The 23,767-nt window shown below is 51.7% G+C and overlaps 1 protein-coding gene across 1 annotated transcript; it reads left to right on the forward strand.

The window, feature by feature from the left end:
- The first annotated feature begins 13,378 nt into the window (after nt 1-13,378).
- EPOP (elongin BC and polycomb repressive complex 2 associated protein) lies at nt 13,379-16,639 on the forward strand. The gene has a single exon (XM_033183252.1). It carries the CDS (start codon nt 13,835-13,837, stop codon nt 14,972-14,974), a length of 1,140 nt encoding a protein of 379 aa, XP_033039143.1. The 5' UTR covers nt 13,379-13,834; the 3' UTR covers nt 14,975-16,639.
- The last annotated feature ends 7,128 nt before the right edge of the window (nt 16,640-23,767 follow it).

Consider the following 23,767-nt stretch of genomic DNA (forward strand, 5'->3'; position numbering starts at 1 on the left):
GCATTTTGGAGGACAAGTTGGTAAATTTGAATATGGGCTACATATTAGATGATATCAAGGAATGGGTAATTTTCTGAGGTATGATCATTATATATATATATATATTTTTTTTTTTTTTTTTCTTTTAGAGTGAGTCTCGCTGTTGTCCAGGCTGGAGTGCAGTGGAGAGATCTTGGCTCACTGCAGCCTCTGCTTCCCGGGTTCAAGCGATTGTCCTGCCTCGGCCTCCTGAGTAGCTGGGATTACAGGCGTGCCACTATGCCTGGCTAGTTTTTGTATTTTTAGTAGAGACAGGGTTTCACCATGTTGGCCAGGCTATTCTCGAACTCTTGGCCTCAGGTGATCCGCCTACCTCGGCTTTCCAAAGTGCTCGGATTGGCCGGGAGCGGTGGCTCACGCCTGTAATCCCAGCACTTTGGGAGGCCGAGACGGGCGGATCACGAGGTCAGGAGATCAAGACCATCCTGGCTAACACAGTGAAACCCCGTCTCTACTAAAACATACAAAAAAATTAGCCGGGCGAGGTGGCGGGCGCCTGTAGTCCCAGCTACTCGGGAGGCTGAGGCAGGAGAATGGCGTGAACCCCGGAGGCGGAGCTTGCAGTGAGCTGAGATCCGGCCACTGCACTCCAGCCTGGGCGACAGAGCAAGACTCCGTCTCAAAAAAAAAAAAAAACCAAAAAACAAAGTGCTCGGATTATAGATGTGGCCACTGCACCCAGCCTATGATCATAATATTGTAATAAGAAAACTTGGCCAGGCGCGGTGGCTCAAGCCTGTAATCCCAGCACTTTGGGAGGCCGAGATGGGCAGATCACGAGGTCAGGAGATCGAGACCATCCTGGCGAACACGGTGAAACCCCGTCTCTACTAAAAAAAATACAAAAAACTAGCCGGGCGAGGTGGCGGGCGCCTGTAGTCCCAGCTACTCGGGAGGCTGAGGCAGGAGAATGGCTTAACCCGGAAGGCAGAGTTTGCAGTGAGCCAAGATCGCGCCACTGCACTCCAGCCTGGGCGACAGAGCGAGACTCTGTCTCAAAAAAAAAAAAAAAGGCCGGGCGCGGTGGCTCAAGCCTGTAATCCCAGCACTTTGGGAGGCCGAGACGGGCGGATCACGAGGTCAGGAGATCGAGACCCTCCTGGCTAACACGGTGAAACCCCGTCTCTACTAAAAAATACAAAAAACTAGCCGGGCGAGGTGGCGGGCGCCTGTAGCCCCAGCTACTCGGGAGGCTGAGGCAGGAGAATGGCTTAAACCGGGAGGCGGAGCTTGCAGTGAGCTGAGATCCGGCCACTGCACTCCAGCCTGGGCGACAGAGCGAGACTCCGTCTCAAAAAAAAAAAAAAAAAAAAAAAAGGAAAAGAAAACTTCCCGAAGTATTTAGGGGTAAACTTCCATGAAAACTTTAAATCACTTTTAGCAAATGTTGGCTGTCAGCAGTGGCTCATGCCTGTAATCCCAGCACTTTGGGAGGCTGAGGCGGGTGGATCACGAGATCAGGAGATCGAGACTATCCTGCCTAACATGGTGAAACCTTGTCTCTGCTAAAAATACGAAAAAAAAAAAGCCAGGTGTGGTGGTGGGGCCTGTAGTCCCAGCTACTCAGGAGGCTGAGGCAGGAGAATGGCATGAACCTGGAAGGCGGAGCTTACAGTGCGCCACTGCACTCCAGCCTGGGCGACAGAGCGAGACTCTGTCTCAAAAAGAAAAAAAGTATTTGGTTGTCAACTCTGTGCCAATCGCTAAGCTACTGCAGAATTCAGTGTGGTCCCTGTCCCCATGAAACAGAGTGACAGAGGAGAGGGAGGAGAGGTGGATAATCAGATACACTAATAGATGAATAGTCATTAGCAGATGGAAATCTTACCTTCTTTGTTTTTTTTGAGACGGAGTCTTGCTCTGTTGCCCAAGTTGGAGTACAATAGCACCATCTCAGCTCACTGCAACCTCCGTCTCTTGGATTCAAGTGATTCTCCTGCCTCAGCCTCCTGAGTAACTGAGACTCCAGGCATGTGCCACCACATCCAGCTCATTTTTGTATTTTTAGTAGAGACCGGGTTTCACTGTGTTGGCCAAGCTGGTCTCGAACTCCTGACTTCAGGTGATCTGCCCACCTTGGCCTCCCAAAGTGCTGGGATTACAGGTGTGAGCCACCGCACCTGGCCAATGGAAATCTCTGAAGGAAATATTCACAGCTCTTGAAGTGGGGATACTGTGGAGACTGACCTGGGCATCATCTGGAAGGGCAAAAAGAGGTTTTCTTAGAGGAAGGGATGACTCAGTGGAGCTCTGAGTAGGAGCAGGCGTTGGCCAGGAGAAGCAATGTGGGGGGAAAGTTTACAGTCTGAAGGAACAGCAAGTGCTTAGGGAGAGAGAGGAAGGAGCTTAGTGCTTTAGGCCTAGAAGACAGGAGTGGCTGAAGGAAGAGGCGAGGGAACTGTCCCCTTCCCCAAGAAGACCTGTGTGTGGGGTTGCTAGAGTTAAGTAACACTACCTATGAGCCTAATTAAGAGTTTAGTCTTTTAGGCTGGGCATGATGGCTCACGCCTGTAATCCCAGCACCTTGGGAGGCCAAGGTGGGCAGATCACTTGAGGTCAGGAGTTTGAGACCAGCCTGGCCAACATGGTGAAACTTCTTCTCTACTAAAAATTTAAAAATTAGCTGGGCATGGTGGCTCATAACTGTAATCCCAGTTACTCAGGAGGCTGAGGCAGGAGAATCATTTGAATCCGGGAAACGGAGGTTGCAGTGAGCCGAGATCGTGCTACTGCACTCCAGCCTGGGCAACAGAGTGAGACACCCTCTCAAAAAAAAAAAAAAAAACAGTTTAGTCTTTCTCCTGAAAGCGGTAGGAAACCATTAACGGATTTTTGTTTGTTTGTAGGGATGGATCTCAGACTCCTGGGCTCAAGCAATCCTCCCACCTTGGCCTCTCAAGTAGATGGGACCACAGTTGCTTACCACCTGGCCCAAGACCAGACTGGGCAATATGGTGAGACCCTGACTCTACAAAAACTTTTTTTTCTTTTTTTTTTTAGGCAGAGTTTCGTCCTTGTTGCCCAGGCTGGAATGCAATGGCGTGATCTTGGCTCACGGCAACCTCTGCTCCCAGGTTTAAGCGATTCTCCTGCCTCAGCCTCTCGAGTAGCTGGGATTATAGGGACCTGCCACCACGCCTGGCTAATTTCGTATTTTTAGTAGAGATGGGATTTCTCCATGTTGGTCAGGCTGGTCTCAAACTCCCGACTTCAGTTGATCTGCCCGCCTCGGCCTCCGAGAGTGTTGGGATTACAGGCGTGAGCCACCGGGCCCGGCCCCACAAAAACTTTTAAAAATTAGCTGGATGTGGTGGCACATACCTGTAGTCCTAGCTACTTGGGAGGCTGAGGCGGGAGGATCACTTGAGCCCAGGAAGTTGAGGCTACAGTGAGCTGTGATCATGCCACTGCACTCCAGCCTGGGTGAAAGTGAGATGCTGTCTCAAAAAAAAAAAAAAAAAAAAAGGAAAGAAAAAAGAAAAAGATAAAAGGTTTTGAGTAGGGGCGTAACAGTCAGATTTGTGGCTTTGGAACGATGACTGTGGGGTGCAATGATGAGGCTTGCGGAGGCATTGACTTGGAGGGCCAGAGGTGTCGGGATGAGGCCTGGGTTTCTGGCTGTGGAAGTGAATGGATGGGGGAGCCACACCTCAGGATAGGTTTCCTGGCAAGAGGGGTTGGAGTGAGTGCTGATGGTTTGGGATGCCTGAGTTTGAGGGGCTTTTGAAATGTCCGAGGTGGACTGAGTGCGCAGTGTGGTGTCTGGGCCAGACCTGAGAGGGGAGGGCCAGGCTGAACCCCGGGGCTCTGATGCTGACTGCAAAGTGAGCAGGGAAGAGTGTCCGGAGAGAGAAGAGAGTTCTGGACAAAGCCTTGAGGAGCCCCGACATTTTGGGCTGAAAAGGGGAGAGTGAGCCTGCACTGAAGAGCAAGAGGAAGTAGCCCCCGAGGCAGGAGGACAGCAAAGGAGCTCGGTGCCCAGAAGGAAGGGGACTGGGAATGTCTCGGAGGAGGAAGTGGCCAGCCAAGCGGCCTGCCCCGAGAGGTCAGGGAGGCTGACAAGTGCCTGCCAGTTTCGATGAGATGGAGGCCACTGAGACCTCAGCAGGAGCTATTCCGGTGGCGGGCGAGGGTGGAAGCAGATGGAAGCGGGTTGGGGAGCAAGTGGGAAGTGAGAAAAGGAAGACTATGTGCGTAGACAGCTCTTGGGGGAGCTTGGCTGTGAAGGGAAGAAAGGGATAGGGCCGTAGCTTCTGGGGTCAAGGAAGATTTAGCTTTTTAATGGGAGAGACCTCCTGATGGGGAGAGTGATTGGCTGTGCAAGGGAGCCGAGATGACTCTAGGAAGGTGGATGAGAAAGGCCAAGGCCAGGGCACCCTGCTACTTAACAGGGGGGCAGTATGCTGATGGCTGGAAGTTGGCAAAATGTGGGGCAGGCACTTGCTTGCCTTGGTTCCTTGCTCATATTCCTCTGCAAGTGGAATTCTTCTCTCTTCTCTGCTGCCTCCTTTGTTTTTTTTTTTCTTTTTCGGTTTTTTTTTTTTTTTTTTTTGAGGCGGAGTCTCGCTCTGTCGCCGGGACTGGAGTGCAGTGGCCAGATCTCAGCTCATTGCAAGCTCCGCCTCCCGGGTTTACGCCATTCTCCTGCCTCAGCCTCCCAAGTAGCTGGGACTACAGGCGCCCGCCACCTCGCCCGGCTCGTTTTTGTATTTTTTAGTAGAGATGGGGTTTCACCGTGTTAGCCAGGATGGTCTCGATCTCCTGACCTCCTGATCCGCCCATCTCGGCCTCCCAAAGTGCTGGGATTACAGGCTTGAGCCACCGCGCCCAGCCTTTCTTTTTCTTTTTGTTGAGATGGAGTCTCTCATTCTGTCACCCAGGCTGGAGTGCAGTGGTGCAATCTCGGCTCACCACAACCCCCACCTCCCAGGTTCAAAGTGATTCTCCTGCCTCAGCCTCCTGAGTAGCTGGGACTACAGGCATGCACCACCACACATGGCTAATTTTTTTTTTTTTTTTGAAACAGAGTCTTGCTCTGTCGCCCAGGCTGGAGTGCAGTGACTCAATCTCGACTCACTGCAAGCTCTGCCTCCCGGGTTCACACCATTCTCTTGCCTCAGCCTCCTGAGTAGCTGGGACTACAGGCGCCCACCACCACGCCCCGCTAATTTTTTGTGTTTTTAGTAGAGACGGGGTTTCACCATGTTAGCCAGGATGGTCTTGATCTCCTGACCTTGTGATTCGCCTGCCTCAGCCTCCCAAAGTGCTGGGATTACAGGCGTGAACCACTGTGCCCAGCCTACACATGGCTAATTTTTGTATTTTTAGTAAAGATGATGTTTCACCATGTTGGCCAGGCTGGTCTCAGGTGATCTGAGGTAACCTCAGGTGATCCATCTGCCTTGGCCTCCCAAAGTGCTGGGATTATAGGTGTGAGCCACCATGCCCAGCTCTGCCTCCTTTGTTCAGCCTGTAGACCTAGGAGAAAGATTACATTCTGAAAAGACATCCTTCCTCTTCCTCTAGGGTCATCCTCCTCTAAGATTCCAGGACCACGATCATCCCTCTATTGCTACTTCTTAGATCAGCTTGTAATGTCTATCTCCCCCAGCAGACTGTGTCTCCAGCATCTCTGAGTCCACAGGACCTGGCCTGGGTCTTGCTACATGGTGGGTGCTCAGTAACTGTGGGGTAAATAAATGAATGCATTAACTATGGTCATATAGAGGAAGTACTGCAGGAGGAGGCAAGTCTGGAATAATTCCTGGGTGAATGTGGAGAGGGATGGGACAAGGGAAGAACGGAGGGGAAAGGGAAAAGGCAGCCTTAGCTACTGCCAAAGGCACTTACGTTGATCATGAACTTCTATGCACCAAGTATTAATATGTGAGTTTCTCATTTAAAAAAAATTTTTTTTTTTTCCCCAAGACAGTCTTGCTTTGTCACCCAGGCTGGAGTGCAATGGCGTGATCTCGGCTCACTGCAAGCTCCGCCTCCTGGGTTGACGCCATTCGCCTGCCTCAGCCTCCCGAGTAGCTGGGACTACAGGCGCCCACCATCAGGCCTGGCTAATTTTTTGTATTTTTAGTAGAGATGGGGTTTCACTGTGTTAGCCAGGACGGTCTCGATCTCCTGACTTTGTGATCTGCCCACCTTGGCCTCCCCAAGTGCTGGGATTACAGGCGTGAGCCACCGCATCCGGCCTACTTTTTTAGTATAAATAAATATGTTCTGTATATTTTGTCCTAATTTTTTTTTTTTTTTTTGTGACCGAATTTTTCTCTGTTTCCCAGCCTGGAGTGCAGTGGTGCGATTGCAGCTCACCGCAACTTCGCCTTGTGGGTTCAAGTGATTCTCTTGCCTCAGCCTCCCTTACAAGAGCCTCTTCTCTTGTAAGCTGAGATTTCAGGCACCTGCCACCACACCTAGCTAATTTTTGTATTTTTAGTAGAAACGGGATTTCATCACGTAGGCCAGGCTGGTCTCAAACTCCTGGACTCAAGTGATCACCTGCCTTCGCCTCCCAAAGTGCTGAGATTACAGGTGTGAGCCAGCACGCCCAACCCTGTGCTAAATTTGACAATCCTATACATAATAGGTCCTTAATAAATATTGTTCACTAACTGTTGTTTGGTTAAACCTCACCGTGGGGAATGCAGTCAGTAAATTCCAGACTATGGGAAGTCTGGAAGACAATCATAGTATCTCCAATGACTAAATTGCAAAGGGGGAGAAAAAAAAGACAGAGAGAAAGAGAGATAAAGGGGGAATTTATAGATTAAAAGAGAGACATATTAACCATTTGAAATCCTTCCTTGGCTCCTAATTCAAATAAACTAAAAATTGTAAAGAAAAAATATAAGATAATTAGAAATTTGAACACTGGCTGGCTATTTGATGAAGTTAAAGTGTGATTGTTAATTCTTTTTTTTTTTTTTGACATGGAATTCCACTCTGTCACCCAGACTGGAGTGCAGTGGTGTGATCTCAGCTCATTGCAACCTCTGCCTCCCAGATTCAAGCAATTTTCCCGTCTCATTCTCCTGAGTTTCCAGGACTACAGGCACGTGCCACCACGCCTGGCTATTTTTTTTTTTTTTTTTTGTATTTTTAGTAGAGATAGGGTTTCACCATATTGGTCAGGCTGGTCTCGAACTCCTGACCTTGGGTTATCCACCCACCTCGGCCTCCCAAAGTGCTGGGATTACAGGCATAAGCCACCATGCCCGGCCAATTGTTAATTCTTTTTAGGTTTGATAATAATGTTGGGTTTATGTTTACTTTTAAAGGGTCCTTATAGAAATATGTACTGAAATATTTAGGAATGAAATTATGTGATGTCTTGGATTTGCCTAAAAGTAACATAGGGTTTGTTCTAGGTTGGGCACAGTGGTTCACGCCTATAATCCCAACAGTTTGGGAGGCCTAGGAGGGAGGATTGTTTGAGCCCAGGAGTTTGAGACCAACCTGGGCAACATAGTGAAACCCTGAATCTACAAAAAATACAAAAATTAGCTGTGTGTGATGGCACACGTCTGTAGTCCCAGCTACTTGGGTAGCTGAGGCATGAGACTCACTTGAACCCAGAAGGTAGAGGTTGCAGTGAGCCGAGATTGTATCACTGCACTCCAGCCTGGGCAACAGAGCAAAACCTGTCTCAGAAAAACAAAACAAAGCAAAACAAAATAATATGGGGTTTGTTCTATATCTCATAATTTTATATCTTTTTTTTTTTTTTTTTTTTTTTAGATAGAGTCTTGCTCTGTTGCCCAGGCTGGAGTGCAGTGATGTCATCTCAGCTCACTGCAATCTCCGCCTCACAGGTTCAAGCAATTCTCCCACCTCAGCCTCCCGGGTAGCTGGGACTACAGGCATACACCACCAGCCCTGGCTTTATTTATTTATTTATTTATTTTGTATTTTTTAGTAGAGGCGGGGTTTTACCATGTTGGCCAGGCTGGTCTTGAACTCCTGACCTCAAGTGATCCACCTGGCTTGGCTTCCCAAAGTGCTGGGATTACAGGCATGAGCAACTGCACAGCTGTTTTTTTTTTTTTTTTTTTTTAGACCGAGTCTTGTTCTGTCACCCACATTGGAGTGCAGTGGCACGATCTCAGTTCATTACAATCTCTGCCTACCCGGTTCAAGTCATTCTCCCACCTCAGCCTCCCAAGTAGCTGGAATTACAGGCAGGAGCCACCACACCCAGCTAATTTTTTTTTGTATTTTTAGTAGACATGGGGTTTCACCATGTTGGCCAGGCTGGTCTCAAACTCCTGACCTCAAGTGATCCACCAGCTCTGGCCTCCCAAAGTGTTCGGATTGATTATAGATATGAGCCACCGTGCCTGGCCATTGTTCTATCTTAATTGTGGTGGTAACATGGGCATATTCCTTTGGCAAAACTATTTGAACTGTACACTTTGAACTATTTGAACTGTACACTTAAAATGTGCATTTTATTAGGCTGGGTGCGGTGGCTCAAGCCTGTAATCCCAGCACTTTGGGAGGCCGAGACGGGCGGATCACGAGGTCAGGAGGTTGAGACCATCCTGGCTAACACGGTGAAACCCCATCTCTACTAAAAAATACAAAAAAAAAAAAAAAAGTGCATTTTATTACATAAATCATACCTAAATAAAATTGTGTTGTTGTTTTTTGAGACAGGGTCTCGCTCTGTCACCCAGGCTGGAGTGCAGTGGTGATTGCAGGTCACTGCAGCCTGAACCTCCCAGGCTCAAGGGATCCTTCCACCTCAGTTGCCTGAGTAGCTGGGACTAGCTAATTTATGTGTTCTTGTTGTTTGTTTTGGTAGAGATGGAGTTTCGCCGTGTTGCCCAGGCTGGTATCAAACTCCTGGTGCTAACGATCTGCCAGCCTCGGCCTCCCAAAATGCTGGCATTACAGGCGTGAGCCATCATACTGGCCAACTTGATTTTTTTTTTTTTAAGTGAGGAAGTGGGTAGGTAAGAATGAAACAAAATTGACTAGAGTTGGTAAGTGTTGAAGCTGGATATTGGGTACTCAGAGATTAATTATATTTATTTACTTTTGTGTAGGTTTGAAATTTTCCATCATATAATACCTTTTTAATTGCATGAGGAAAGATGCTAATCTTGTTCTACAAATAAGGAAACTAAAGCTTCCTGAGGTTAAGGAATTGCCCCAAAGTCACAAAGCTAGTGAAATGATGAGTCTGGAATGTGAACGGACCCATCTGAGTCCAGAACTTAAACTATTAACCCTGGATGCAAATTCCCAGAGGAGGTAGAGGAACATGCGGGTTTATGCTAGGGGGTGACTACCAATACATGCAACAACACAGGTAAACCTCAAAAACATGCTTTTGTGACGCCAGATGCAAAAGACCACATATTGAAAGATTCCATTTATATAAAATATCCAAAAAAGGGAACTCTATGGAGACAGAGAGTAGATTAGTCACCCAGGGCTGGAGATGGGAAGGCAGAGCTACAAGTGGGGAAGAGGAGTCTTTTTTTTTTTTTTTTGAGACGGAGTCTCGCTCTATCGCCCAGGTTGGAGTGCAGTGGTGCGATCTCCACTCACTGCAAACTCTGCCTCCCAGGTTCACGCCATTCTCCTGCCTCAGCCTCCTGAGTAGCTGGGACTACGGGCGCCTGCCACCACGCCCAGCTAATTTTCTGTATTTTTAGTAGAGACAGGATTTCACTGTGTTAGCCAGGATGGTCTCGATCACCTGACCTCGTGATCTGCCCTCCTCAGCCTCCCAAAGTGCTGGGATTACAGGCGTGAGTCACCGGGCCCAGCCAGAAGGAGGAGTCTTATAAGCAATGTTCTAAAACTGGATTATGGGGCTGGGCATGGTGGCTCACGCCTATAATTCCAGCGCTTTGGGAGGCTGAGGTGGGCAGATCACCTGAGGTCAGGAGTTCGAGACCAGCCTGGCCAACAGGGTGAAATCCTGTCTCTACTGAAAATACAAAAATTAGCCGGGCGTGGTAGCATCCGCCTGTAATCCCAGTTACTTGGGAGGCTGAGGCACGAGAATCACTTGAATCTGAGAGGCGGAGGCTGCAGTGAGCTGAGATTGAGCACTCCAGCCTGGGCAACAGAGTGAGATTCTGTCTCAAAAAAAAAAAAAAAAAAAAAAATTAGCTGGGCGTGGTGGTGGGTGCCTGTAGCCCCAGCTACTTGGGAGGTTGAGGCAGGACAATTGCTGGAACCCGGGAGGCGAAGGCTGCAGTGAGCCGAGATTGTGCCACTGCACTCCAGCCTGGAAGACAAAGTGAAACTCTGTCTCAAAGAAAACCCCAAAACTGGATTATGATGATGGTTGCATAACTGTAAATTTACTAAAAATCATGAATTGGACACTGAAAATGGGTTACGTGTGGTATGTTCATTTTTAAAAATACTGTCGGCCGGGCGTGGTGGCTCACACCTGTACTCTCACCACTTTGGGAGGCAGAGGTGGGCGGATCATGAGGTCAAGAGATCAAGACCATCCTGGCCAACGTGGTGAAACCCCATCTCTACTAAAAATACAAAAATTAGCTGGGCGTGGTTGCGCACGCCTGTTGTCCAGTTTCTCAGGAGGCTGAGACAGGAGAATTGCTTGAACCTGGGAGGCAGAGGTTACAGTGAGCGGAGATCGCGCCACTGCACTCCAGTCTGGGTGACAAAGCAAGACTCTGTTTAAAAAAAAAAAAAAAAGTCTATTTCGTAGGCCGTTGTGGGGATTAAGTGACATCCAGTTCTTAGAACAGAGACTGGCATGCAGTAAGTACTACAGAAGTTTCTATGGGGTTGGACGCCTGGGGTGCAGGTCCCCAAAAAGGGCAACTGGGCAGGTCTCCTGCTCCCAAATCCTTGAACACAGTCCTTACTGCCCCAGGTGAGACCTAGATGGGCCAAGGAAAGGGAAGTGCTGGCTTCTGGATCCAGAGGGGCCCTTTCTAGCCCTCACTCTGGAGGTGTTAGATGGGACCCGGCATCCAGCCTTGTCCCTCTTTTTCTCCTATAGGAGAGGTTCCTGAGAAGGGTGTTGCCTCCCTCGTCGCAGGCTGAGGATGGGGTCGAGAGTCCTCTACTGGAGGCAATGGTAATTGCAGCAGCTGGGCCTGCCGACGTGAGTTCTGGTGACTGCTCACATCATATTTCAACCCTCCCAACAATGTGAGGAAGCCACTGTTGTCTCCTTTTCACCGATAAGGACATTGAGTGTCTAGATGACCTGCCCAGGGTTGCACAGTGCCACCCTGCCCCATCCAGGCCATCAAGGGTGGTTTGATGATCTCCTTTCAGCTGGTCCTTTCAGCTGGAGAGGCACTCACACTATTCTACCGTTTGTAGAGTGATTCCATCCCTGGGTCCATATTCTGGGGTGGCTGATGAGGGCAAGGGGAAGTAGGGAAAGTGGAGGCAGAGAGAAGGACTCACAATTGTAACGACCCCTCAATAAAGCCCCCAAACTCACATGGTTCGGAAGGGGGAGCTGGCAGCTTTTGGAGACAGAGAAAGAAGAGGCCATTGATCTGCACTGTTATGTAATATTCACTCATTTATTCATACTGATCATTTTCTCGGGCATTCTCTCCTTGTGTCAACACTGTGCTAGGCACAGGAGTGTAAGTAGGAACTGCTGTTTGGGATGAGTCCTCAGCACTGTCCTGCAGAAGAGACAGCCATGAAGATCATCCTTCCAGAACTTTTCTTGTGTATGTGTGCATGTGTGCATGTGTAGAGGTGGGCTTTTCGAGCAATTATGAGCCTTGGAGTCTAGACCCAGCTCAGCTTCATGACTTGGCAGGACCCCAGGATCCCCCCTCATGACAACTGCCGTGGAGAGCTCTTCTGCAGGAGATGTTAGAGGGTGAGTGTTTTGGGCAATGGAACACCACACCTCCTCGTTCCTCAAACCCTCGCCCCACCTAGGGACGTTGCCTCTGGACTCTGCAGGTGGGGGAGGCAGACCCTCCTTACCCCTGTCCTTCCAGATGTTATTTGATGATGCATAGGGAAACTACACCTCTGTTGTCACCTCTAGAAGGGTCCGGAGGCAAGCTGCATCATTTGTCCCCTTTCTGAAACCCTCTCTTGTCCTGGCCTCAGAATAAGATTTTTCTATCTGGAGCTGCCCCCAGCATTCTTCCACACCTTTACCCTAAGCCATCATACCAATCTCTATATTTCCACAAATAGGAAATGGCAGTATTCCAATAACCTGATTTTTATCAAGAGAGAAATATCCCAGGAAATCATTTATTCACTCACTTGCTCATTCATTCATTCATTCACACATATTGATTGAGCACCTATTATATCTTGGCCACTGTTCTAGGCAGTGGGGATGCACCACCAATCAAGATGAAGTTCTCATCAACTCATTTCCAGACTAATGGGAGAGACAGACACTAAAGAATAAATCCATTTACAGACTTTTATGTAACAGTAAGCTATGCAGAAACTAAAGAAGGTTAAGGGGATAGAACAGGGTGGGCGTGTGTGCTGCAGAATTTGTACTGGAAATTCACTTTTTCTTTATTTTCCTTGGGGGATATGAGAGTGAGGGTCTGTGCATGCCCTCCTCTGGCCTTTTCAACCTGTTTGGCAGATCAAGCCTCAGAGGGGAGCATCCTGGGATTGGGGGTCAGGGGTTGCAGAGCCAGCACTCTGAATTTAGTTGAGGCGGAGTATTTAGATACTGCATCAGAGAAATGGAAATAGGTACTGAGACAGCCTATTTATCGGCTTCCATGGGTGTAATAACACTCCCACCCTTCCAAATTTATTTTTTTCTTTGTTCATCTTGCATATAACTACTGAGTTCTTAACTACTTATACATTATAGCATTTTTTTTGAGCCTGCTGTGTGCCACGTACTGTTTTAAGGGCCATTCACGGCCCGCTAGAATCCCTGCTGTGCAAAGCTTGTAAACAACCATTGCCTCATTTCATCTTTCCCCTAAACATTATTTCTGATATTCATCTACGTTGATTCACATAGCTCTTTTAGTCCCAAGAGGGCAGATATGAACCGTCCCATTTTACAGATGCAAAACCCAGACTGCTCGGGAAAAAACGAGTTGCTTTCCAACGACGAAATCCCAGGACGCCACTGGGCCACGTGCGGCGGCGCATCTGGCCCCTCGCGATCCCACCCGCGCACGCTCCCTCCCGCGCTCCCTCCCAGCCGCCGCCGCGCCGGGTCCACGTGTGTGTGTCTGTGTGCGGAATGGGGACGGGGGCGGCGCCGCCGGAGGGGTGGGGTCCGGGCTAACGTCACGGGCGGTGCGGCCCAATCAGCGGCGGGCTCGCGGCCCCGGCGCTGGTATTGGGGCAGCGAGGGGGCAGTTCTCTATAACGCGGTCTCCAGGAGCCAGCGGGGAAGAAAGAAACCGAGCGGGCGGAAGGCGCCCTCCCCGCCGCCTGGGCCCGGGCACCGGGTGCCGGGCCCGGGGTCCTTCCCGCCTCCCGCGGCCGCAGGCCGCTTTGTTTCCCCTGCCTCTGCGCTTCGGGCGACTCGAGAGGGTCTCCCGCAGGGGCTGCGAAGGGGACGCGGCGGCAGAAGGGCGGCCGACCCCGCCGGGACTCACAGGGACCCAGGAGTCCGGCTGCCGGGAGGGCCGCGTGAGGAGAGCGAAGAGGGAGCCCAAGCTCTGCGGCCCTGGGTAGCGGGCCGGGGGCGCCCGTGAGCAGAGACCTCCCCGTCGACGGGGGGCGATGTTCCCCTCGCCCGTGGGCTCTTCGGGCAGCCAGGGCATCCCGCCGCTGGGACCTGGACCCCCTCAGTGGGCACCCCTCAGGCTGCTCCATGGAGACCCTGTGCCCCGCACCCCGCCTAGCAGTGCCGGCGTCCCCGCGAGGGTCGCCCTGCTCTCCCACGCCCCGGAAGCCGTGTCGGGGGACCCAGGAATTCTCTCCGCTGTGCCTGCGTGCCCTCGCCTTCTGCGCCCTTGCCAAGCCCCGGGCGTCCTCTCTGGGCCCGGGGCCTGGGGAGCTGGCGGCGCGGTCTCCCGTGCTGCGGGGCCCTCACGCCCCCCTGCGCCCTGGCGGCTGGGCCCCGGATGGCCTGAAGCACCTCTGGGCACCGACCGGGCGGCCCGGCGTTCCTAACACCGCGTCCAGCGAGGATGCGGACGTCGCAGCGTGCCCCCGCCGCGGAGAAGAGGAAGAGGGCGGAGGCGGTTTCCCGCACTTTGGCGTTCGCTCCTGTGCACCTCCGGGCCGCTGCCCTGCGCCCCCGCGCCCTCGGGAATCTATGACCGGCTTCGCCTCGGCCCCGCCTCGCCCGGCCCCGGGTCTCGAGCCTCAGCGTGGCCCAGCCGCCAGCCCGCCTCAAGAGCCCAGTTCCCAGCCTCCGTCGCCACCTGCGGGCCTCTCCACCGATCCCGCGGGTCCCGGGGCGGCGCCGGGGCCATTCCTGCCCGGCCAGCCTGCCGAAGTCGATGGAAACCCCCAGCCGGCCGCCCCCGAGGCTCCAGCGGCCAGCCCCTCGACGGCCAGCCCGGCTCCGGCCGCACCTGGAGATCTCCGCCAGGAACATTTCGATCGTCTGATCCGCCGGTCGAAACTTTGGTGTTACGCGAAGGGCTTCGCCTTGGATACCCCGAGTTTGCGCCGGGGGCCAGAGCGGCCGCCTGCGAAAGGGTCGGCTCGGGGAGCCGCCAAGAAACGCCGGCGGCCCGCGCCCCCTGCGCGCACCGCGCAGCCCCGCCGCCCTGCACCGACGCTCCCCACCACGAGCACCTTCAGCCTCCTCAACTGCTTCCCCTGCCCCCCGGCCCTGGTGGTGGGGGAAGACGGAGACCTAAAGCCGGCATCCTCGCTTCGCCTCCAGGGAGACTCTAAGCCCCCGCCCGCCCACCCGCTGTGGAGGTGGCAGATGGGGGGTCCCGCTGTCCCTGAGCCCCCTGGCCTCAAATTTTGGGGGATCAACATGGATGAAAGCTGACCGTGGGACTTCTGCCAAAGGGGAAAAGTTGGGACCATGGCCAAACCGCGGGCTTGAAGAGGGAGCCCCGTTTCTCACATTTGTCCCCTTCCTTTACATTTTAGGAGCTGTGGGCAGAGGGACCTAAATGACAGTGATCTTCATTCAAGCACCTAAGTGTTCGGGGTGACAGTCCCTCCCCCTCATCCTTTGCAAAGAAACCCAGGGCTGGAGTCGGGAGAAGGCTTAAGCAAAAAAGGCTGATGACATAGATTCCAATCCCTGCCCCCTTCCATCTCGGACCGTTGGAGGCAGGGCCTGCACCCCAGTGGGAGCAAAGGAGGCTATCGCTCAAAGACAGCCCCCCCCCAAAAAAGAGGAGAGAGACCTCGGTGATGGACAAACCGGTTGTTACTGTGTCTGTGGGCGAGCCTGGGGTGCTGGGGCTGCGGTGGGGGTGGGGAGGTGATTGGCAGCTCCCTGGGGGCATCCCCCACCCCCACTGTCCAGGCCTTTAACCCTTTGCTCCCCTCAGGCCTTCCCTAACGCTCCAAGCACGGTTGGAGCCTTCAATGGATGAGGGAGCTTGGGTAAGAGGTAGATCACCCCCTTCCTGTCCCCTTTCTAGGCCCCCTCAAGTGCAGGTGACCCCTAATTGGTGAGATCTTCAGTCTCAGCCGCCGACCTTTCCCTTTTGTCCAGTTTTGGAGTTCCCATCTTTTTCCCTGTTTGCTTTCCTAGTGTAAGGTCTGGCCGGTGCGAAAGATTCCCCCCAACCTTGATTAATCAGCCCTTTCCCCCAACTTACTTTCCGTAGGACGGGTAGGGCTGAGGGACCTCCTCTCCAGAAAAGTGCTTACTTTGCCTGGGGAAGGGGCAAGACACTGTCCCAGGGAAAGTAATAGAAGGTGGAAGAAATCAATAAAATCAGACCAAACAAGTCGCCTTTCGAGGGCCTCCACCGATTTATGGATGAGAGGGGGTGGAGGTGGAAGGCAGGCCCCAGTCCATTCTTGGACACCCAAACTCAGCCCCCTTAAAGAGTGGAAACTAAACAAGCTGCACTTTGCAGATGTGGTAAATGAAAGGACTCTTGGCCTAACTGCAAGAGTCTCCTGGGGTTTGAAAGGACAAAGTTTGAGTCTGGATGGGATCTGCACTGAGGTACCTTAAGCTTCTCCCGCAACACGTCCCAGCCTCAGGCTTTGCGGGAGTTGTCAGAGATCTGATGGATCCGAAGGGGGCAGGGCCAGGGGATTAGGTTTGAGGTCAGAGGTTCTGTTTTCCAGGGGAGGGGTGAGATAGGCCTGGATCACACCCTCTGCCCTGCCCTCCAGCTAGGAGGATCTTGAGTCAGAGAGGGTTGGAAGCGTTTTCTCCTCCACCCAGGTGAGGTCAGGGGAGGTTAGGTCTTAGGCAGACGGCAAGTTGAGGTGTGAAGGGAAGCTGGGGCTTTTGGATCTGCTGAACAACTGTGGGACCCAGTGCCCCTTCTGCCCCGCACTAGTGAATAGCGCCCCCTCTTCCCCCCCCGAAAACGAGGTGAGAGAGGAACAGTTCCCACGCTGGGGAAGGACTTGTCTCCTTTTCTGTGAAAATGCTTTGTAAAAAGTTGTTACTGTTTGCATAGAGCAGATTCTTGAGAAAAACTGTTTTGGACCATAAAAGTTTTGTTTGTTTTAAAAACTGTCTCCTTTCATTTTTCTTTCCCTGGGGGTGAGGGTGGGGGTGGGGTGGGTGGGCTTGGGGTGGGCACTTCTCTCTTTTTCCTTAACATCTGGCCTCTGTGAACCCTGCTGACCTCCCCTCCCCCTCCAGCTGTGTTGTGGGAGGAGGAAGGAGGGGTGGGGGAGTGCCTTCCACCCTGTGCTTCGGGGGTCTCCATCTTATTTTGCCCCCCAAAGAATGGAGAACGGGAAGAAGGCGGCAGACACGAGGGGTGGGGAGAGAATCGCCGTGAAGAGGGGAGCTGTTACAAGTCTGGAAAGCAGACTCCCTGGTTTTCAAAGGCCCCTTGGTTTTAGTAATGCGCTCCGGGTCAGTGTTGGCCCCACCCGCTTGCCTGGAGCCGGGCACGGGATGATGGCGTGAGCTCAGGGTGAAGGAGGAAGGGCTGGTGGGCATGAAATACTCTTTTTGGACTTTCCTCCTCTTCGGGGCAGGAGGAGATGCTGTCAATTTAGCTTCTTTCGTCCCTGCACCACCTGCCCCCACCCTTACTCCCCCACCCCCAACTTTACTCCCCCACCTCCACCCTGCAAGTGAAAGGGTTACCACTCGACCTGGAAGGGGGCGGGGCGGCGAGTTAAAAAACACGCCTTTTAGCCAAATAAGATTTAATTCTAGTTATTTTACAGAATAGGGAACTACGTTAGTTTCCCAGGGCTGCCATAACGAATCACAACAAACTTGGTGGCTTAAAAGACAGATATTTAAGCCTCCCGGTGCAGTGGCTCACGTCTGTAATCCCAGCATTTTGGGAGGCCAAGGGGGGCAGATCACGAGGTCAGGAGATCGAGACCATCCTGGCCAACATGGTGAAACCCCGTCTCTACTAAAAATACAAAAATTAGCTGGGCGTGGTGGCTCGTGCCTGTAATACCAGCTACTCCGGAGGCTGAGGTAGGAGAATTGTTTGAACCCGGGAGTCGGAAGTTGCAGTGAGCCTAGATCATACCACTGCACTCCAGCCTGGCAACAGAGTGAGACTCCACCTCAGAAAACAACAACAACAAACCCAGATATTTCTTCTCTTCCATTTACTGGGGCCAGAGGTCCAAAACTAAGGCGTTGCAGGGCTGAACTCCCTCCGGAAGCTCTCGGGAAGGGCCCCCTCTGTGCCTCTTCCAGCTTCTGTGGCCCCAGGTGTTCCTTGGCTTGTGGCTGCAGAGTTCCCATTCTCCCACTGTATGGCCCTCCCTTCTCCTGTCTGTCATGAGGACACTTGTCATTGGCTTTAGGGCCCACCAGACAATCCAGGATGATCTTGTCTTGACATCTTTAATTAAGCTATGTTTACAGAGACCCTTTTTCCAAATGAAGTCATATTCATAGTCTCTAGGGGAGTGGGGGCTGGGGATTAGGACCTGGACACATCTTTCTGGGTTCTACCATTCAGCCCACCCCAGAAACTGAGTCCCAGAAAAGAAAGAAACTTGCCTAGACTTTTTGGGGGAAGCAAACAGGTACTGGGTGTTTGGGGTTGGAACAGGAAACAGCGCACTTCCAAGCGAGGGCCACAGTAGGAGCAGCCTGGGGAAAGGGGAAGCCCTGGCTTTCCCCAGGCTCTGAGCTCCTGGGGATCTGGGACTCCCTCTCCCATGTCAATACACTGGAGCCCAAGAGGGTCTGAGGAAGTCTGCTCTCCCTCCCAGGTGTCCTCAGCCCCTGCTTCTACCCCTCCCCTCCTCCAGTCCCGTGTCCTCTAGGGCTGGTGGCCACCGCCTTGGTTTGTCAGGGATGTGGTTGTCACAGTCTTATTTCTGTCTGGGTCTCTAAGCTCTTACAGCGTCACATGTTTTCCTTCTGTCTCAAAGGGTCTCAGAGGGTCTCCTCTCCGCGTGACTCAGGATCTCTGCCCTCCTCTTCAGGGTCTGGCAGAATCCCAAGAGTAAGCCCGGCTCACCTCCCCCTAGCCCAGCCCTGCTTACCGTCTCCTCCCTCCTCCCGGAAGCATCAGCTACCTCTAGCCCCTCCCTCTGCCTGTCACCTCTTAGACTTTTGCAGCCTAACTTCTGCCCCTGAAACCGCTTTTGCCAAGGTCAGCCAGGACAGCCCCCAACCTTAAATTCAACAGTTGCTTCCCCGCCACCACTCCTGGACTTCTCCTGGACAGCCTGTGACACTGCTGGACACTCACAAGTGTCTCTCTCCCCAAAGGTCCCGCCTCTGTCTTCTTCCATCTCCTCCTCCTTTCGCGCCGCCCCCCCCCCCCCCGGAAGCTTTAAAAAGACTGAGTCCAACGAAGTCCGGTGGCGCCTGCCCTCCTCCCCATCTCCCCGCAAGATTCTGTTTTCCTTCCCAGGTCATCAGCTTGCACCTATATGGGTAAATGACTCCCACTTGACTGTCCCTGCCTCCTCTCCCTCCAGCACCCCTCCTGAGCCTTGGTCCCACATCTCCACAGGGACAATGGCAACTCATACGCCCCTGTCAAAGACCAAGCTCCTGGTCCCTGCCCACAGCTCCCTGCCCACAGCAGTCTCCCTGGTCAAGTCCACATTCTGGTTATAGCTCTGCCTGTCTCCCCATTACTTCCCCTGGACTCAGCACCTTGAATTCTCAGCTGTGTCCTCCCATTTGACCCACAGCTATCTATTTCCAAGCCTCCCCCTGCTTCTCCCCTCCCAAGGATCTCTTGTGTCTGTAATCTCCACTCCATCATGGTGCAGTGTCCCCTAACTCTAGGCTGGACTATGACAGTAGCCACCTAACTATTAATAGTTTCTGGATGTCTGGTTTTTCTCTGATCCCCTCAGATCAGTTTACCTTCTTACTCCGTGGGTCCCCTGATTGTATTAAATGCAGCCTTCTTGGTCTGTCATTTGGAGCCCTCTGTGATTTGGCCTTAACCGCTCCCCCCCGCAGCTTCCTCATCCAACTTGGTTCCCATTACTTCGCTTTATACCAGTGAAGATATACCTGGTCTACCAGGCTAGAATGCACTTCCTTCCCCAGCACATCCAGCACACCCCTCCCTGCTTTCTTTACCTTCGTTCTTTAAAGCAAAATGTCATCTCTCCCATGTCTTTTTTTATTCCCCCAGTTAGATGTGCTCCATGACACCTCTAGACCCTCTTCACTCTTCTGTGTCTGGTAGGAAGGGACCGTGGAGTGTGGAGGGCGAGTGCAGTTGTGGGGCCAGACACTCCTGATCCCCTGTCTCTATCGAGAACCTGGGTCAGGGAACCCCAGGCAGAACTTTCCTGACCTAAGCTTTCATTTTATTGCCTTGGTCTTAACTGAGAGTCACTGACATGTAACAACGACTTCAAAAAAATCACTCCTGCAATTGTAAAAACTTCCTGAGAAGGCTGGCGAGGTGGCTTGTGTCTGCAATCCCAGCACTTTGGGAGGCCAAGGCAGGGAGAATCATTTGAGCCCAGGAGTTTGAGCCAGCCTGGGCAACATAGGGAGACCCTGATGCTACCAAAAACAAACAAAAACAAAAAACAAGCTGGGTGTGGTGGCGTGCACCTGTGGTCCCAACTCCTCTGGAGGCTGAAGTGGGACAATTGCTCAGCCACTTCAGGGAGATCAAGGCTGCAGTGAGCTGTGACCACTCCACTGCACTCCAGCCTGGGTGACAAAAAGAGACCCTGTCTCAAAAACAAAAACAAAGAACACTTCCTAGGAAGACACTGTCCAGTGTGCCAAGTTCCTCTATGCTGTGTTCATATTTTCTCTAAGATAAAAAGTTAGGGTATTGATGACAAAGTTATAATTATTTGTGATTTTTCTTATGTCCTTCTACAGTCATCTTGTATCTCTTGCTTCATTTTTTAAGGTCCTGAATCAGTGCCTTGCACCCAGCAGGCACCTAATGAATACTTGTCCAATGCATTTCACCCCACCTCCGTTCCTCCGACCCCTCCACCCTTGTCCAAAGCATTTTTAAAAAGCCTTAAATGACTGCACAGCAGCTTGGCGAGTGGCCCTTGGCCAGCATGCAGTTCCAGAGCTTGTCCACTAGATGCTGCTGTCCGCTAGCACCAGAAGGAGGACGGCAAGCCAGAGAAGGGTGGCTGGGGAAGGGATTCGTTCTCCCAAGCCATGGAGTGAGAGCCTGAGGGGGATTGATGTGCAAGACGTGGTCTCTGCACACAAGGAACTGAAGCAGGTGTCAGGTGTTTTGCAGGCATTATTTTACTTTCACAACAATAGATAAGTATTATTTGTTTAGCAGATGAGGAAATGGGACTCAGAGAGGTTAATTAACTTGCCTGAGGTCACACAGCCAGTGGAGGAGCAAAGTGGCTCTGGTCTGTCTGACTGGGTTTCCTCCTGAGTAGTTATCATAGCAAGCACTATAATGGCATTTCCTTGGAACCAGGCCTTGTTAAATAATGCTTAGTTGCTCATGTCATCCTCAGGATACAATATGAGATAGGTACATTTATTTATTTATTTATTTATTTATTTATTTTTGAGACAGAGTCTCACTCTGTCGCCCAGGCTGGAATGCAGTGGTGCAATCTTGGCTCACTGCAACCTCCACCTTCTGGGTTCAAGTGATTCTTGTGCCTCAACCTCCCGAGTAGCTGGGACTACAGGCATGGGCCACCATGCCTGGCTAATTTTTGTATTTTTTAGTAGAGACGGGGTTTCACTATGTTGGCCAGGCTGGTCTTGAACTCCTGACCTCAAATGATCCACCCACCTTGGCCTCCCTATGTGCTGGGATTACAGGCGTGAGCCACTGCGCCCACCCGTGGTACTATTAGCCCCATTTTGCAGATGAGAAAACTGAGGTTCACAGAGGTTAAGCCCATACAGCTACAGATTTGTGTCCTTTGAGTTTGTGCTCTAAATGACCACACTGCTGCCATGTTTCACCACCCAGCAGCAACCAGTCATGGGGTGGGAGTAGCCCCCATCAATATATAGAGGTCCCAGAACTCTGTTCCAGAGACACAAAGACACAGAGCCTGCCCCCAAGGTCCCTAGAGTGGTATGGGGAAAGCAGGACATGCAGTCCCATCCTTAGGATGTGGACTCTCCACAGATGTGCTGAGCGACTCGAGCTGAGTGTTGAGTGTTTTACCCTCTCTAGGTCTCAGTGTCATCACCTAAAATTAGGGGACTCTGTAAGAGAAAGTGCCTCTCAGACGCAGACTTGCCAACCATGATGATTTTTTTTTTTTTTGAAACAGGCTCTGACTCTGTCACCCAGGCTGAGTACAGTGGCGCGATCTTGGCTCACTGCAACCTCTGTCTCCTGAGTTCAAGCAATTCTCCTGCCTCAGCCTCCTGAGTAGCTGGGATTACAGTGCCTGCCACCATGCCTGGCTAATTTTTGCATTTTTAGAGGAGGCGAGGTTTAACCCTGTTAGCCAGGCTGGTCTCGAACTCCTGACTTGTGATCGACCAGCCTCAGCTTCCCAAAGAGCTGGGATTACAGGTGCGAGCCACCGTGCCCGGCCAATTTTTTTTTTTTTTTTTTTTTTGAGATGGACTCTTGCTCTGTCACGCAGGCTGGAGTGCAGTGGCACAATCTTGGCTCACTGCAACCTCCACCTCCCAGGGTCAGGCGATTCTCCTGCCTCAGCCTCCTGAGAAGCTGGGACTATAGGCGTGCACCACCATGCCCGGCTATTTTTTTTTTTTCTATTTTTTTAGTAGAGACAGGGTTTTGCCATGTTGGCCAGACTGGTCTAGAACTCTTAACCTCAAGTGATCCTCCTGCCTCAGCCTCCCAAAGTGCTGGGATTACAGGCATGAGCTCTGTTTATTTTTTGTAGAGATGGGGGTTTCATTATGTTGCTCAGGCTGATCTTGAACTTCTGATCTCAAGGGATCCTCCTGACTCAGCCTCCCAAAGTGCTGGGATTATAGGCATGAGCCACTGTACCCAGCTTCCATGATGATTTATTACAAAATCATAGCACTTAAACAAATAGAGGTGAAGTTACCTACTCTAAAATGCACCAAAATTTCAGCTCGATGATCATTACACATGTACATTACCTGTGTGATCACCACCCAGACCTAGATAAGCAAAACTTCCAGCCTTTGGGAGGCTGTGTGGGGCCTGCTCCGAGTTAATCTCCCGAGCCGGAGATGACCATGCCGGCCTCTGTCACCGAAGATCCATTCGGCTTGTTTTTGACCCTCGTAAGAATGGAAGGTACGTTTTTGGGTGTGGCTTCTTTTGTTCAACATTATGCATATGGGATTCATGCTGTTGCATGAAGCTGTAGTTAACTCATTTTATTACCGTGTATAGTATTTGATTGAATGAATATTCTGCAATGTATATGTTTTCCTGTTGATGGATGTTTCGGCTGTTTCCAGATTTTAGTTTCATGTATAAAGCTGTGTGTTACAGTTTTTGTTGTTGTTTGTTTGTTTGTTTGAGACGGAGTCTCGCTCTGTTGCGCAGGCTGGAGTGCAGTGGCGTGATCTCAGCTCATTGCAACTTCTGCCTCCCGGGTTCATGCTATTGTCCTGCCTCAGCCTCCCAAGTAGCTGGAATTACAGGTGTGAGCCACCAAGCCTGGCTAATTTTTGTATTTTTAGTAGAGACGGGGTTTTGCCATGTTGACCAGGCTGGTCTCGAACTCCTGACCTCCGGTGATCCACCTGCTTTGGCCTCTCAAAGTGCTGGGATTATAGACGTGAGGTTCTTTTTTTTTTTTTTTTGAGACGGAGTCTTGCTCTTTCGCCCGGGCTGGAGTGCAGTGGCCGGATCTCAGCTCACTGCAAGCTCCGCCTCCCGGGTTTTACGCCATTCTCCTGCCTCAGCCTCCCGAGTAGCTGGGACTACAGGCGCCCCCCACCTCGCCCGGCTAGTTTTTTGTATTTTTAGTAGAGACGGGGTTTCACCCCGTTAGCCAGGATGGTCTCGATCTCCTGACCTCGTGATCCGCCCGTCTCGGCCTCCCAAAGTGCTGGGATTACAGGCTTGAGCCACCGCGCCCGGCCAGGCGTGAGGTTCTGTGCCCGGCCTTTGTGTCACAGTTTTAAAGGAAAAGAGAAAGGAGCTAACATTTCTCTTTTTTTTTTTTTTGAGATGGAGTCTCGCTCTGTTGCCCAGGCTGGAGTGCAGTGGCTCAATCTCGGCTCACTGCAAGCTCCACCTCCCAGGTTCATGTC

This window comes from Trachypithecus francoisi, unplaced genomic scaffold, assembly GCF_009764315.1.
Source record: "Trachypithecus francoisi isolate TF-2019V2 unplaced genomic scaffold, Tfra_2.0 Lachesis_group20, whole genome shotgun sequence".
NCBI lineage: Eukaryota > Metazoa > Chordata > Mammalia > Primates > Cercopithecidae > Trachypithecus > Trachypithecus francoisi.